The sequence below is a fragment of the Gambusia affinis genome, linkage group LG14 (assembly GCF_019740435.1).
Source record: "Gambusia affinis linkage group LG14, SWU_Gaff_1.0, whole genome shotgun sequence".
In the NCBI taxonomy this organism is placed as follows: domain Eukaryota; kingdom Metazoa; phylum Chordata; class Actinopteri; order Cyprinodontiformes; family Poeciliidae; genus Gambusia; species Gambusia affinis.
In genome coordinates this window covers 14,195,512-14,212,590 of record NC_057881.1, presented here as the reverse complement: position 1 = coordinate 14,212,590, position 17,079 = coordinate 14,195,512, and the positions used below count along the sequence as shown (strand labels likewise).

Genomic DNA, 17,079 nt, shown 5'->3' with positions numbered 1-17,079 from the left:
AATAAAAATAGAAACATTGTAAGATATTTGGTAGAAAGAGACAAAGGATTTTGTTAATTCTTGGTAGTAGCTGCCAATTTTAGACATGGTCAATCCCAAGTGAGGGATTATGAAGCCCAGTCGTTTTGATTATATTAACAGTGAAATTTTCTTCCCTGTCACATTTCTGTCAGTGACAGGGAAGAAATGTGCGGCTCCAAGAAAATAATCTCTCAGCATTGCCTGTCTTTGATTGACTTTATGGCATACAGAGTTTAATCACCGGATAAGCCAGGCAACCGAAGGTCTTTGAACATCTCTAAAATAAAAAAAAAAAACAACCTGTGGCATGAAGATCATAACTCTGAGACTTTATACACAACACAAACATGCAAAGATGCCTAAAAAACTGAAATGCTGCAACAATTAACCAACAACTACCTCACTTATGCAGCTGCTCAGTTTGCACTGAAGAAGATTTAAAGATGAAGTGTGTCACTTTTATAAAAATCTATTTGTTAAAACCGGTACTATGTCCTGATAATAGAATATGAGACGGATAGTCAAGAGCACATAAGAAGGTTTTGGTCGCTGTCAATCATGTGCGTGTACACACTGCTTAAACAAGTCCCTCTGCAGAGTTGGTACTGTCATTCATCCCAATACACCAACGCTATGCAAAGCGGAGTCGGTCAGAGACATCATGCATATTTCTTACATGTGGACGACATGATGTTTTACAAAATCCACTCGATGTCTTCCATACATGGCAATGTGTAAACAATTTGCATTCTTTGTGCTCTTTGGGAACCCTGTTAGTTTCTCCTCCGCAACTGCTGACTGCCGAGTTTGGTGGTGGCTTCTGCTCACTTTCTCACACCTCTGTAACCTCAAAGTTGTGGGCCAATCCCATTAGTGAGTTCAGATGTCACCACCACCCCCTTCTTGTGTTTTGCTTCTCAGTCCAGAAGAGCTGCGTGATACATCACCTGAGGTCCCTGCTGCCAATGAAACCAGATTAGACATGTCACAGAGTAATGATGATTGGCTTTAAATGCAGTCATAGGCTCAGTAGAGTGGGCTGGGGGTGTGTAGGGTGTACATGCGTTTTGGGTCATGGGTTAGTGTTCATTTCGGTAAACCTGTGAGACATTACATGACTGTTTCCCATCTTCTATTAGAACATCAACACCATTTGAGTGAAATCTGAGGTTCTTTGGTGTAAATCACGTAAGATATGGCAAACCTGTTCATCCTTACGCTTGTTCCCTCGCGATGATCAGAAGAGACTGACGGCTTTTGAGAAAATACTCTGGTTATTAATTTGAAGCGTCTTAGGAGGCTTTGTATTCCGTATCATTTGTCATGAAACTACCAGTTTCAGAAACGGGACATTATAATGACAATAAAACATGGCGGTGGTATTGTGATGGTCTGAGGCCCTTTTATTTATTCATGGAATCAAATGTTTTGCTCTCTGAGAAAATCTTGAAGAAGAACGTCTATTCATCAGTTCAGGATCTTAAGATCTAAAACACTTGTGTCATGCAGCGGGACAATCTGAAGCAAACCGTTCAAAATCCAAAATAAATGTGCTTGAGGGCTCTACTCACAGTGTGAACCTTTAATCGTAAATCACCTCCTGGAAGCCTCAAACGTTGGCACAACCTGTTGAAAGGTTGACGTGGCAATTGCTTTTTCACATTTAGTTTACTCCAGGTATCTTTTCCCTGATAGTAAAATTTGTTTGATCTGAAGCATTTAACATATGAAAACAAAATAAATATTTGAAGATTTCCAGCTCAGTAATTAACTGATATAAATAAAGTGAATAAAACCTTCTTTCTGACACTCGCATACTTCATTAAGACCTTGAGCTAAACAAAATGTGCGATGTGGGCGCTCTTGTGGTGCAGTCTTTTTTATTTTTTTTATTTTATATATCCCTGTTATAAATCCAACTGCATCCAGACTTGCATCTAAAAATCTCTCAATGCAACATGAGCTGTAAGAAGTCTGAGCTGCAATTAGAGAACATCTTATAAGCTCCTTTACAAGTTGTGTAAAGAAGCTGTCAGTGCAGCAAATAAAAATGTATGTAGGCTAATTGGTAGGCTACAGGTAACTGTAGCACAGCTAAATGTCAGCGCTCTCCAGCGCAGCTGAATCTCCCAGTCTGTGTTGTGTTTTTCTCTGACTGCAGCCCCACACCTGAGAATATAATACACTGAAAACCGTAAACTGGGCTGCAATAAGAGACCTTTTTTTTCTTCTTCCTGTTGATGAACCCAAAAGTGCACCTCATTATCAGCTCATTGAGGTTTTCATTATGGTCATTATTCCAGCTTTGTGGGCAACTGATGTAGATAATGTGGATAAGGCCGCTTTTTTTTTTTTTTTCTGCAGCCACATAAATTATGAAACTTTATGAGAACAATTTCACACTGAATCATGCTAAAGTCTGAATCTTGCTAGTCAAAGCGTCGCCAATTTCGGAGAAATTACCGTGAATCAACAATCCTGTTAGATAACACACAAAGTCTGAAACTTGTGCAAGCAGCCTCCAATGAAACCGTTCTCACGTCACAAATTTATGCTCCCTCTGCGGTTACGTTTTAATTTCACTCCATTTACTACTTAAATATGTGGTCATTCTGCACATTTTTCTTCAGCCTCCAGCCAGCCGTGCACCCTGTTTTTGCATAATTACTCCTCAGAGCAACCAGACACCACCAGCTTCAAGTGCAAAAGACAAAAGGAAAATAACAACGGCTTGCTTTCACAGGTATGAAAATGAGCTGTTTGATTTTACGCTTAACACAAAACACTACATCTGCTTGGGATACTGCATAATTATGACTAATAAAACATATTTTATATTGAATATATTGATATTTTGGTAGATGTAAAATCTTGAGTGTGCATCACTGTCGAAAGTCTTTGTAACATCGGGTGATTGCTTTTGAAATTAATATTCTTGCCAAATGAGTGGCAAAAATGTGGTTCAGAATTATTCCATATGCAGTAATTTGTCTTTGTAAGCATTTAAAATGGAGGGCTTGCTCTGCTTGGCTACAGGTGTTGCTACTTCAGTGGATGAAGAGGCGTCGGTTGTACTGAGGGATATTCAAGGATCACACCTGAGCAGCATACGCCATGCATAAGATAGTTTTAATTCCATCTTGTTAGAGAAAAAGTGCATTCTTTGCTTATTTTTCCCAGAGGTTAATCAAATCTACTGAAAGTAAGGACATGCTCTTGTTTTTACCCAGTAATGACAGGAAACACTTTTCTTTTTGAGATGTCTGTAGGCTGATTTAGCTATAGATTTTACATGTAAAGTAATTTTTTGGTCTGAGTCCATGATGACATTGATGTTTGCTGCCTTTTATTGTATCTCGTTGAGTGCTGATTCTCTTTCATTTTCAGGATGATAAAAAACCTGCTATTCTTCCATCTATTAAACTGAAATAATCTGATATAATGGACACACTGAGTGACCATAATCTCGCCTGGTAATGTAATGACAGAAATACGGTGAGGGATGTTTTAATACCACATATTCTGAATTAAGAGGGAAGTAATAGATTCTCAAAAAAGTGGGAAAGTGTAAAACTTTGCACCCCGCTTTATATAATCTTTATTCGCAGATTATCAAATTACACAATGGCGTGATCAAGAAAGTTAGTTTCTGCTGATTCGAACTCACGAATCTCTATTCTGACTGTCCAGTCCGATTTGTTTGTCCTGTTAACTTGAACTGTAAAGATTGTGTAAACATTTCCTCTTTATTTTCAAGATACACACCCATAATCTGAGTTATTTATGTAGATTCCTGCTTTGGTTGTGTATCAGATGATCACAAAACTGATTCAGAAATACAAGTGGTGGTGAAAGACAAATTCCTTTCCACAAGAATGCAAAACTGAATTAGAATTACAAACATTTTCTGCATCTTAAGTATTAAGTTTTGCTTTTTTAGCACTACATTAAAAGCTGACGTATTTCACTCTGATTTGCACCCATAGTTCTCAGCATCAGACTATTTTTCTCGTCTGCCTAATACGTCAGCATTCTGGATACACTTGTGAGGATATTTTTTGCATTCCAGTAAGAAATGATACTAGTCTGCCATGTTTTGACACATGAGAACCACAGCCAAGGTCACAATTTCCACTTGAAGAAACAATGGTCTCTGGGAATACATTATACGGTGTGTGAGAAGCCAGGTGTGTCCTCCCTTTATTTCACAAGCAGCTTTCCAAAGACCCTGACAATGAAGTTGTAGCCATAACTGAGCAGATAGCTGGAGCTTAGCAGTAAAACTATTTGGATTGATTGCTGCAATACCATGTGAGTACAGGTTAATGTCCTTGCTTGTATCTGGGAAAGAGGGTGCTGAACAATGTGTTGTCCCAAATAGAGCTTAAGGAATAACGCCAAAAAAAAACTAAAAACTTAAGAGTTTGGGTAAGTGTAATGTTTAACTAGTGGGGTAAATTAAACAAGTGAGCGTCAGAGCGTTCTGTTCTTCGGCGATAGTGTTTGGGATTGTGGTTTGGACACAATTTTTAGAGAAACAGCTAAAACACTGGAAATGTCACTTGGATTTTTGGGATTATTTCTGCTTCATTAAACCTCATGCTTCAGGGAACAGACATTAAAATGTTGCTTTTTTTTGTGTGGATAGCACATAAAACCCGGAAAAACCATTTAACATTTAACTGCGCAGCCCTCTTTAAAATAATCTCTTTTACTATTATCTATCTCACAACAGTGCCTTGCAAAAACATTCACACCCTTTGAACTGTTTGGCATTTCGTAACATCAGAGCAAAAAATAAAAAATAAAAAATCTGCACACTTCCTTTGTGACAGACCAACATCCAACAAGTCCAACAAGCAGTTTTCAAGAAGTGGCCATGGGGGGGCGCCACTGGTCAAATTTTCAGTTTTCGTCCACGATTCCTTCTTATTCAGCTCGATTCATCTCCCCATAACATCTGACCATCTCCGCAGTTCATGCGAAAGAAACGAATCCCCACACCATTATGCCACCACTACCATGTTTCACAGTAGGGATTATGGGTCTATCCACAATACCAAGTTTTTTTGAATTACCTTCATTGCAGAAAAAGTTGTTTCTTTTAATAATTCACAAATTTCCTCCAGGGTATTATAAGCCTGGCGGGCCACCAGGCTTTACTTGTGCCCCCATCAGGCAAAATGTTGGCATTTTTAGATTTTTTTTGGTGTTCATGTATTAATCTTCCAGTCTTTCAATAACTCTATCAAGTGATATTTTCAAATTTTCTGTCAACTTTAAAATTTTTTTAACTCAAAAACACGACAGGCCGCTGGATCAATGACTGCCCTAGCACAACACCACCAGGCCTAGCAAGTTTTCTTGGGGAAACCCATGTTAAAAGCTTGGGTTGTTGTTTTTAAATCCAACTCTTTGTTTGTTAAACTTAGTTGATGGGTGTTCTCTTAAGCCTCCAAGGCTTTCACTGAACAGCTGGTTTCATACTGAGCTTAAGCAGCACAGAAGAAGACTGTTGACTAATTTGTTTTCTACTGAAAGCAACTGGCTGGACTGGATTTTATTTAGGGGTAAAAAAGAAGAAAAGGGACTAATTTATAAACAAATATACCTCATTGTCAGATTTTTTTTTTTTAGGGATGCACAATATTATCGGCGTGGTATTGGTATCGGCTGATATTAGCTGTAAAATTTTACACCAGACAAAACAGCTCACTGTTATAAAAGGCGTAGTTTTTACATAACAAACCAGTGACAATGATGCCTGCAGCACAGCACAACATTAAATTTGGACTGTTTGAGTGTTGCCATTGTCTTAGAGAGCAAATGTCATGAATAAATTTGATAGTAAACATGAAAGTTTCAGCCTCTTTTTTAACATTTGTCTTTGGTACCATGCTAAATTGACAAGGATAATGCAGTATTTTAATTCCTCAGTAGAGAGGTAAGTAGGTATAGCAAAAAAAAATTATCGGTATCGGTTGGCATATCAGATATTGACCAGAAATCTAATATCGTTCATCTCTAGATTTCTTTTAAGTCATGTAAATCTTTCAAAACCATGTGTAACTTTATTTTAACTTCACAAGGATGTATTACTTTGTGCTGATCCTGAGAAAATACACTGAGGAGTACGGTTGCTAAGTGACAAAACGAAAAAGTTGGAAATGGATACCTTTGCATGTATAGTGTTACTTTAAGGGCTGTAGAACCAGAGGCGAGGATCTCCAGCAGGTAAATGTGTCGATCTATTTGGCAGTGCGTTATAAAAGCGTCATCTTTGGGCGGTGAGGTGGCAGCGCCGGCAGTCAGTGGCTGCGTTTGATCCCTCAGCTGAGCAGCACTACGCTCGGCTTGCCAAGGCCGTCGTAAAGCAACTAATCTGTGCTGAAGTGTCCAGGAGTGGACGTAAACAGCTCGGCTTGCTGGTTCTCTCATGACCTCCAAAGATGTGAATAATTGATCTGTTGGCGTTACATTCTGAAGGTCACGGCCTTCAAAGCAAAAACAAACAGGTTTCTCTTCCTCTGTTCAACACTTTCATGTCAGGTAACCACACACACAAAAACACACCCACACTGTGGAGCATGCATCATCACTACAGCCCATAAATTGCTCAGTCAGCTATTTTTTTAAATTCCTTTCAGAAATTGCACATTTCATCTCTTATTTGTTTGCGTGTGTATTTTTTTTTAAGTTGTTGCCTTAAAAAAAGTTTGCTGTCCCAGAAAGAGGAGTAGGAGGGGGGGGGGGGGGGCTTACTCAGACGCCTGCAGCATGGCCCGCTCCAAGCTCTGCTTGCGCTTGTACTCTGCAGCCTACCTGAGCACATTTCGTCTGCAGTCACTATTTAAAGAAACTGAAACGCTATTAATATCTTTCTACTGTTTCCACCTTATTCTGCTTTTTTCCCCCTCCCTTCTCGTCCCATGCTGACGACAGTTGCCCTCCTCTTTTTCACTCACTGCTTTTCCACTCCCCCCCCATCTTTTGGGTAGAAAATTCTGTTGTTCTAGTACTTATTGCTCGTTCCTCAACCCAGCTGTTATAAAATTTGGAGAGCTGCATGTAATTGTATACCCAAAGTGCTTTGTTTGACATTGTTACTGATATATCCGAGATAGAGCCCCCTATAAATAAATATTATGTTCTACTAGATGTGTTTAAGTGCATATTTACATCTGTATGTGCACCGTGACTCGCTTATGTATTCAAACATCAATGTGTTTTGTTGGGACTAGACGTGTTAGACCAACACAAAACAATGTAGCGCATTTTTGTAAAGTAAAAATAACAGCGATTAGTGGTTTTAAAATCGAAAATGAAAATCAGAGGTATATTTTTGCATTTTCATTTGTAATGGAAAATACTAGGAAGCATTTTAACCCTTTCCTTCCCTTTAACATTTATTGACTACTTTGTGTATCACATTAAATCACAGGTTGTAACTTGACATGTAATGTAGAGTAGAAAGGAAATGATGCTTTTTGAGGTGCCACGTGTTTTCCAGTGGATGTCCTTTTGGTAGACGTGTCCTCTGTGACTGAACTTTATGGTTTCTTGTGTTTCCACTGGTTCAGATTTTGGGTCAGGACCTTTTCCACACTTCTTCTTTCATTTTGAGATGTTACTTCTTTCACCCTCTCGTCTGTTTGCCTCCGGTTTGACCTCCTGCTCTGCCTTCATCAGTGCCCTCTCTTCTCCCTCCAGCTGCTGTTTTGTACGTAACTGATAGCCGTTTTACCGAGGTGATTGAATCAAGGCTGCATTTTCTCACAATCCACCAGGTCTGCTTCTCTTTGCTGTACTTGCTGGCACGCAGCAGCGAGTGATAACATACACACACACACAGACGCAGTGTAATGCAGCTGCACACATTGTCATACATGTTTATTAGAGCTTTGGCTTGTCAGTATCCTGGGAGGCCACGCAAAGTAACATGAGAGCTCAGTTTTTGCTTGTATATGGTTACAGGGGAAGAGCAGTAAGAGCACCGTGCCTTGTGTCCATTAAAAGCAGCCTGGTTGCCATGCAGGCTGCTGAACATGTATTTGTTGTCTGCTTCTGCAGCCGTCCGACATCCCTCGGGAGTTTTACATCCCTGGATTCAAAGTGCGCACACTTTAAACATATGTGCAGCGGCTTGTGGAGCGTACCGGCGTTCAGTTTGAGTTTCAGCGCAGAGTTATTGTGTTTTGTTTTTTCAATTCTTCTCTCTCTTACCTGTTTCCTTGGGTTTGCATTTTTTTTTTTGGGGGGGGGATTCTCTGCGGTGTCCATGAGACAAATTACTCCTGGCTAGATTTAGCAGAAAATTAGACATTGTCTCTATAAAGCAGAACATGCATTATTCTCTTTTGGTAGTTCTGGGGCAATTATTAATACAGACAGCTTTTCAGAGAACCACCTGAGTGGCTCGGTGTTGTTCGTTATTTCCTCCATGGCATTTTGGCAATCCTTTTTGAGCCCACTGCTCAAAAATTGTCATTTTATTAATATTGTGTTTCTTAAATCTTTCCTTTTGTATTCCTTCCATGTTGCTGGTAAATGAGGTCTTTTTTGATGGAGGGTTCCTAGGCAGTTTTAAGAGACGGGAAAGTGAAGAATTCATGGAAAGAGGAAAATGGAGGTTGTTTTCCTTCTTCCATTTTCTAAAAGTCAAAAGTTTAATAATGCTGAATAAATGCAGTTGTTCATAATTTCACATGGGTTTGTCTTTGACTTGTCAAATCAATCCTGATTTCATTTGTTTTTACCCATCACTCTTTTGACCAAATAACTGACTAGAAAATCCAAAAGATCTGTTTCAATACCTGTCAGACAATTATTTTTTAGGAAATTCACAAACTATCTTTTATAATAAGCATTTTATTATACCAGTGGATAATTATACGAGAGTATCTTTTATGGAGGGCTCAGGTTTAAAACTTTCTCTTCAAATGCTCAGAATGATTTTTTTAAAAAGTGCAAAAAAAACATTTAATTTGAATTTGAGTCTGGAGAAGACTAGGATTTTGTAACAACAAGCATTTAGGAGCTGAGGACATAATGGTTCACGTTTTCCTACTGAACATTTTTGGCAAAGGCTTTTTGGTTTGGCACGCGCGTTTATTGAACTAATAAACCGTTCTTTTAAATCTGTACACATGTGGAACGTTTATGTGTGGAACTGAAGCATGCATTTGTGCAACTTTAAAAAGTGGAACCAAAACTAGAGCAGTAAAAATCTGCATTTTGGGAACATTGCAGTTAATTATTCAGCCATGGTGACGACGGAGAAAGACGGGGACGACGGCACCAAAGCCTAGCTGCACAATTTTTCAGCATCAGTACTGAGAATTTAATTACTCATTTGAAACGACATCATTCCACATCGCTGGTTCTGAGAAAAACAGGCTAAACCGCCTGCACGGTTCACCTGGTACCACCCTGGTACCACTGTCTCAAACAGGTGCTCTGCAACGCTGCATTCAAGTGAGACTCACTGGATTCTTTAGACATCAAAATGACTGTCACTAGTTTAAAAATAAAAATAGTGAAGGACAAAACCTTTTAGCGAGGCTCGTCTTCTTGTCAAAGTTTGCTGTATTTGTTCTGACACACTTTTAAATGAAAACCGTAAATAACTTTCTTTATATAGTGAGATGTTGTTGGGTCTAGATAAAGTCAAAGCCATGCAGACTTCCCTCTCTGCTGTTCTGGTGGAACTGATCCTTTGGTCCTAATTGACGTTTCCTTGAAAGAGGGATTGATGGTGGACGGCCATCCTGGCTGGTGGATAGGAAATGTTCTCTCAGCAGAAATATGACTCCCTCTTCATATGCATCACACATGGATTTAGTGTCTCATCTATCTCTTTTTCTTAGTGTTTATTTATTTATTTATTTCTATACACTCTTTGCTTACATAAAGCGGGTTTTGTGATGGGGTTAGGTTTAAAAGATGACACATTCCTGGACAGAAGTCCCAAACTCTCATCCATTTACTTGAAGCCGTACCTCAATTTTTACACCTACTTTTCTCTGATTCACAGGCAAATACTAATGATAAAGTTGCCACAAAGTTCTCGCTTTTCAAACCTAACTTTTACTTTTCACTGAAACAGCTGATGGGGAATCGGCTCTACATATTGACACACAAGTCCTCCATTGTGTGACGTTGTGAATTAATGTACCGAGTCTTCTTTCAGCTTTAGCGAATGAGCCTGCTGGAGTGATTTAGTGGATGCAGCCTCGAGGAAGACACCTTAAACTTAAGGTTAAGATGGTCACAATTCAGTTAAAGTAATTATATTGACATCAAATCACCCAATTCCTGCTGCATTGGCGTTCAGGCTGAATGCAAACGTAGCTTGAAGAAAAGGAAGGGCAGGCCGACTTCACTATTCACTGGTAAATCACCGACTTGTATCCTTCAAATTAAGGTCTTGACACTTCTCACTAAAATCTACAAAATGATTTACTTGTATTCAGAAGTCTCAGAAGTCAGCTATGTATATTTTTAGAGAGATAAATCAAGTTTGCCTCATCTTTCCCATTTGAAATAAGATTTAGGGGTTTTGTTACCCCTCACACCGCGAACTGGCTATATTAAGATGATTAGTTTGTGGACTGTACCTTTTTGTATTATTGTCTGTAAAGTCCTCCATTACCTTTTATTTTATTTGTCTACATTTTGATGTCATAATTAGTAGTATGTTTTATTTTCATCGCTACGATATCAGAACATACTTGTCCAAAAATGGCAGAAATATCTCCGTAGTAGATTCTTTAAATCTTTATGCCTTAATCTGTCCAAAAATGGCAGAAATATCTCCGTAGTAGATTCTTTAAATCTTTATGCCTTAATCAATGATGGAAATGCCATCAGCCGCACTGCAGGCAAAGCATCCTGGGAAAAAGAAGTCATCTTTCTAGGGCCTCAAAGACTCTGCTGGTGTGTCGCTGAAGATGACTCTGCCTTTTCTATAAATGTCTCCAGTCCTGTCTTTGCTGGTTTTACTATTGCTTTACTGGTGGCGGTGCTCTTCATGCATCTTATTCACTGAGGAAGAGCCTTGTAGGTTGTAAAAATTAAAATCTTTCATATGTGTGTATTTCCTGGAAACTTCAAATAAGAAAAATGTTGGCACACAGGTTCCTTTTAGGAAACCCATCACTGCAGATTGAACCTTTTGCTAAAAAGAGAAAACAGGTTATTTCTTCATCTTTTTAACTCTGGGAATCCTGTGTCTATATTTTATAAAAGCCACGCTGTGCTGCACTTTGTTTCCTGTCATAAAGAAGGGGTCAATAAAAGAAACCATTTGAGATGCTGCCCTACCTAATCTCCTCGTTGTGGACGTGCATACGCTGCGCTTTGAGTTAATTGAGGGGGGAAAAGTCAGTCAGTGTAGTCAGCATATTACTCAGCTGATGAATGACCAAAATGCAATGTTTCCACAGCGTCATCAAAGTAGTTTTTTCCTTCTTTTTATTAAACTAACTATTCCGTTTATGAAGCATAAACCGCTGTGTGCGCTTCGCCACACCGAGAAAAGAAAACATGCAGTGGTAATTTGGGGCGTCTGTTTTCTCATGCTTGGTGTCCGGTCTCTTCCCGTCTGTCGAAGGTCCACTTTGTCTTTCTATTTGTGGCGTCTCACCAGCTGCAAACTGTGGTTTTATGCAGGCAGACGGCACAACATCCCGGGAAGTTGCTTACTTCCTCCTCCTCCTCCTCGTTTGTGATGAAAGTGGCGCTTCTGAGGAAGATGTGGAAAACAAAAGCAGAAACAAAAATGAATGTTTTTTAACTCACTGATCTTCATTTGAAGCCTCCAAGTTATTCACTCATTCATCAGGATGGTGTGATTCCCTACATAGATATAGTTGAGATTTATCCATTTATCCATTAAAAAAAAGAGTAAGAATTTATTCTTTTACATTTTTTAAATTTATTAGTTATTTTATCATTATTATAAGGTTTCTGATAAATAATTTACCGAAAACATGAGAAGAAAAAGCAAACCTAAATTGAACAGAAATGACCCATTTATTAAAAATAAATCAAAAACAATAACCTTCCCGTTTAAATAAAATGAAAAAATTAAAAGTATGCATCATAAAATGTCTGTTTATTCTTTATCTTCACAGATGATATGACGGATGCATTGATTTTTCTGTCAGAGCCCATTTCTCTTCAAGATCTTTTCAAGTATAATCACTTTCCTTATGAGAATTTATGAGCCTTATAGTGGGGTATTTTTAGCTACATTTCATTTTATAATGTAATTCCCTCATCAAATACTGGAATGTTGCTTTGATTTGTTCATGTGTGTTTGAGGAACCTTTGAGTCTTTAGTTTAATCTACACGATTAAACTGTCCCTTATTTGAAAGTAGGCTGACAGGAAAGGGGGAAGACATGCGGTAAATGCCGACAAGTCCGAAATCAACCAGCGCGCGTCAAGGCTCAAGACCTCAGGAACAGAATATATCTATTTCTTTTCACAAACCTAACATAACTTGTTCCTAAAGATTTTTCCTCAACAGTCACGTTTTGCTGAATGAAATAATTGCCAAACTTCCTTACATCTGAAATTACTCTGGAAAAAATGAGTTGTTTATACCAGCGTGAGAGCAGCTTCAGCACAAGGCACAGTTCTTCAATATTTATGTGGTTGTATGTCAGTGCAGCGCTGAAGCTGGAGTGGGACTGTAATTTTTGTTCAAACTTCAGTTGTCGCTTTGCTTAAAAAAAAACGACCATTTCACACCAGTAGCATTTTTTAAAGGTTTATTCTGAGATGCAACAACAGTATGTCATAACTAAACAATGCGTTTACTGAAATATTCTCAAAAGCCTTTTGGCTTGTTGTTAATTCAATTTTCTGAGTTCATCAGCAGGGATTCATGCAGCCTGCTTTTCTGTCTTGATGATGAATATTATTAGCCACATCTGTTCACTCTCTGACCACCAGATAGTGGCAAAATGTGGCCTTTAATAAGGACGGCAAATATATTAATCACCATGAAACTTTGTTGCAGTTTCAATAAAAGTCACAATGTTTTGATTCTTTCTTCTTTCTCTATAACTATATACATGTTTTTTCCTGGGTGTTTTTTATTACACCTTTTCTATGTACATAAACATATTATACATTATTGGACAACTATGATTCTGGAGAGTCCATTAATGCATGCCAATCTAGGATTCAATCATAACCATAGACACAGCAAATGGTTTTGTCAAACTTCCTGGAAATGCAAAATAATGTCCAGGTTTCCATCTACAGCCTAATATCATTTACAGAGAACAAAATTGGTCTTTTTACATCCACAGTTTGTGCACTGCAATAAATTAATTGGTATCCTTCCAAATTTCTTTCAGATGCGTCCATTTCTCATACAGTTTTGCTAATATCTGTTGGCTCTCTCTCTTTCTCTCTCTAATGGTCACCGACACAGAATGTGAAGCCTGGATATTTTAGTAAGTGTTATTCAGCTCATTTGACCTGAGAGCCCTATTGTTTATGTGTTCAAATGTGTAACTCATGCCTGATTATAAATCAAAGTGCTGCTTAAAAAAAAAAAAAATCAGTAACTTAATTAGCAAAATGTGTGTGTTTCAGTTTCCTGCTGGTGTTCAGCTGCTTGGTGTTGTCTGTGTTTTCGACCATTCCTGAGCACCAAAAGATGGCCAACCAAGGCCTCTTCATCCTGGTAAGATCTCCTCTTCATCTCTCCAACACATATAAGTGACAAATAGCACACATTTTCATATATAAACTATATATGTTTGTATTTGTATTGTTTTTGATTATAGAAGTAGTTGTGTAAGCAATTGAGCAGATTCAGGCGATGTTGACTTTGCAGAAAAATCACAGACATGATGCTCTAATCCTAAAAGCCGTCGCTTAATCACCGCTCCTCTTCTGTGCTTTTAACTGCTTTAGTGAACACTAATGGATGCCCACTTTTCCTTCCAAACCTGACTCATCCATCTCCTCCTTTCTCTTCTCCTGCCGTACTCATCATTATGTGTCTTTTAACAGCAATGCTCCTGACTTTCACTTTCGTTTAGTTTACGCTGTCCATCAGTTTCCTGCCAACTGGCCGTCAGTGGACTTTACTTCCACTATAGCCATCATTTATTGACATTTTGGTCCTGTGGAGTCCAGAAATCTGCACTATTAAATAAAAACAAACAATGCTGTGACTTAGTTTGTTTTACTGTTTTCTAAATAGTCTTGAAATCTTGCAATTCAATGTTTAAAGTGACAATGATAATGATGCAACAGTAGTTCTTCCATGAAATACTGGCAACATGTCTCTGAAATTCAGGCAAAGGTTTTGTGTTTATTTGCAGACAATGAGAAATGGTCGAAATAACGGAAAAAGATGCAGTGGGGTTAGACCTCAAATAATGGAAATAAAACAAGTTCATATTTATTTACAAACAACAATACTAATGTTTTAACTCAGGAAGAGTTCAGAAATCAATATTTGGTGGAATAACCAGGAGATTTTTATATATATAAAATCGCTACAGCATTGAGAGAGTTTTTCAGATCTGCAAATCACATTTGATGGGATGTATTAAATCAATGCATTCACAATTTTCCTATAAAAATCACGACATCTTCTTTCTAAAAGCCCATTCTGCTTTGACTGGTGAATTTCAATAGTAGCAGCCATGTCCTCGTCTTTTCCACTTCTCGATTGTGATTGTGTTCTGGAATTTATATTTATTTTATTGTTTTTTTAAGAGCTGTGATTTAATGAAGCTCTCCAGTTGGAAGGTTGGCACTCCAGTCCTCAGCTCTGCTTCATGTTCAAGTGTTCTTGGGTAAAATGCTGAACCTACAGTTGCCATAAATACTCTGACTGCTCTGCGATGTCGGAACAAAAAGCTTTGAGAATGCAAATATAGAAAAAGCTGTGTGAATTGGTCAATTTGTAACATATTGTGTATGCAAATACCTGGAGAAAGTTTGTGATGAATGGATCAAAATGCGACGGATATGTTTGTGTGTGATTTGCAGGAGTTTGTAATGATCGTGGTGTTCGGCTTGGAGTACTTCATCAGGATCTGGGCAGCTGGCTGTTGTTGCAGATACCGGGGATGGCAGGGACGCCTGAGATTTGCCAGGAAGCCCTTCTGTGTCATAGGTCAGAGTCTGTGTGTGAACAGTCAATCAAACCCAGCAGTTCTGTTGTGCTCCTGTGGACAACATTTTTCAAATTTCCTGACGACCTTTTCCTATCTTTCTGTGGCTGTTTTTGTTCGAACGCCTTTGCTGTAGATTTCATCGTGTTTATCGCATCGCTAGCGGTGATCGCCGCAGGGACTCAGGGCAACATCTTCGCCACGTCAGCCCTGCGCAGCATGCGTTTCCTGCAGATCCTGCGCATGGTTCGCATGGACCGACGGGGAGGCACCTGGAAGCTACTTGGCTCCGTGGTTTATGCTCACAGCAAGGTGGAAATGACAAAACAGCTACACTTACACTTTATTCTGCCAAACAAACCTGACTGCTCAAATTTATATTTAAGGAATATGAAGTTTTATCCAAGCTTGCTTCTACTTGGGTGGCATGATGAGCGTTGTACATGATGGTTACTGTTTGGATGAATGGGTCATTAACAGGGACGTGAAAGTAAACATGCTAATGCTAATTAATTAACGCTTCCCGCCTTGAAACGTGCATGTCACCGTGAAAGCTGTTCGCTTTGAGGGGCTTCTTTTGCTGACAGGAGCGATGCACATCCTACAGTCAGTATTATGTAGTACTGAACTACAATGATGATGATGCATTGATGTAAAAGCTCTCCGAGCGCAGCGACGCAACCAAGTCAAAGTGCAAGCCAAATGCAATTATGAGGCAAAGCTTAGCCAATAGTGACAGTAGTGATCTGGTGACGACAGCAGGGATCTGGATGTTAAAGAAGCTGCTGACGACTAATGTGATCGATGTCCATTCTCTGCCTGACAGGAGCTGATTACAGCCTGGTACATCGGTTTCCTGGTGCTTATCTTTGCCTCCTTCCTCGTCTACCTGGCTGAGAAAGACATCAACTCAGATTTTGGCACCTATGCAGACTCCCTCTGGTGGGGGACTGTGAGTACTGCACAAACCCCCCGGCTTCACAGGCTCCTCATTGTTTTTCCAGCGAGTAGTGACAGTAAATTTTTATGGTGGCAAAGCTTTCAAGAGCAATTTAAACTTTTAAATTTCTCTTAACTATAAAAACTGAAGACCCCCTCCCCCCCCCCAAACTTTATAGGTAATTAAACAACGTTGCTTAAAACCACATGAAGGCGTAACAGGGTCATGGCGTTGTGCTGGCTATTTTATTTCCCTTATTGTATTGTTTATTTGTCCAGAAGGACCTTTCACAGTTGATTAAAATAAAACGTTAAGATCAACTGTAAAGACAATAAAATGATGAAAAAGAGATATGAAACAACACGCTTAAACCTACTGAATCAAAAATAATTAGTACGGTTCTGGTTCATTTTTAGCCAATTCTTTATTTAGTTCTGAATATTGTAATCTCAGTTATGGTCTTAAAATCAGATTTTGAATTTATTTATTTATTTCAAACAGATTTTTAAAAACAAGAAATCAGTAGGACAAATAAAACATGTTCAGACATAACCAAGAACAAAATAATTTGTTTACTACTACGTTTCTGTTTGAAAAGGAGTAGGAAGAAGTGAACACTTATTTAATCCAACCCATTATCTCAATTTAATGAGATATATTACTTATGGACTCAATAATTATCAAATATTTGTAATTTAAACCATATTGTAATATTTATGTGCCTGTTCAAATGGTAATTAGTTCCAAAGTTTCTTGCAAAATGGTATTAGTATTATTATTATTATTATACAATGTAGCTTACTTTAGGATGTAGGATTGATTCTTCTTCTTGGTTATTAAAGCCACATTTTCGTCTTTTTGAAGTACAATGTCTTGCAAAAGTAGCAACAGCCTTTGAGCTTTGCCACATTTTATCATGTTCTTTGTGCGTATTTACTGGGATTTTACGTGGTAGACCTACATGAAGTA

At 38.5% G+C, this 17,079-nt stretch overlaps 1 protein-coding gene across 4 annotated transcripts in view; it reads left to right on the top strand.

The window, feature by feature from the left end:
• The window catches only part of LOC122843647 (potassium voltage-gated channel subfamily KQT member 4), a 65,310-nt gene that overhangs the window by 26,281 nt on the left and 21,950 nt on the right, over positions 1-17,079 (top strand). For 3 of the 4 annotated variants that reach the window (XM_044138543.1, XM_044138542.1, XM_044138541.1), the window contains exons 2-5: positions 13,633-13,723; positions 15,046-15,172; positions 15,307-15,482; positions 15,997-16,122. In XM_044138543.1, the coding sequence (XP_043994478.1) occupies positions 13,697-13,723; positions 15,046-15,172; positions 15,307-15,482; positions 15,997-16,122 (456 nt within the window). In that variant the 5' untranslated portion in view covers positions 13,633-13,696. Of the gene's footprint in view, positions 1-3,892; positions 4,333-13,632; positions 13,724-15,045; positions 15,173-15,306; positions 15,483-15,996; positions 16,123-17,079 lie in introns of those variants that run through there. The other variant, XM_044138545.1, reaches the window with a different exon arrangement.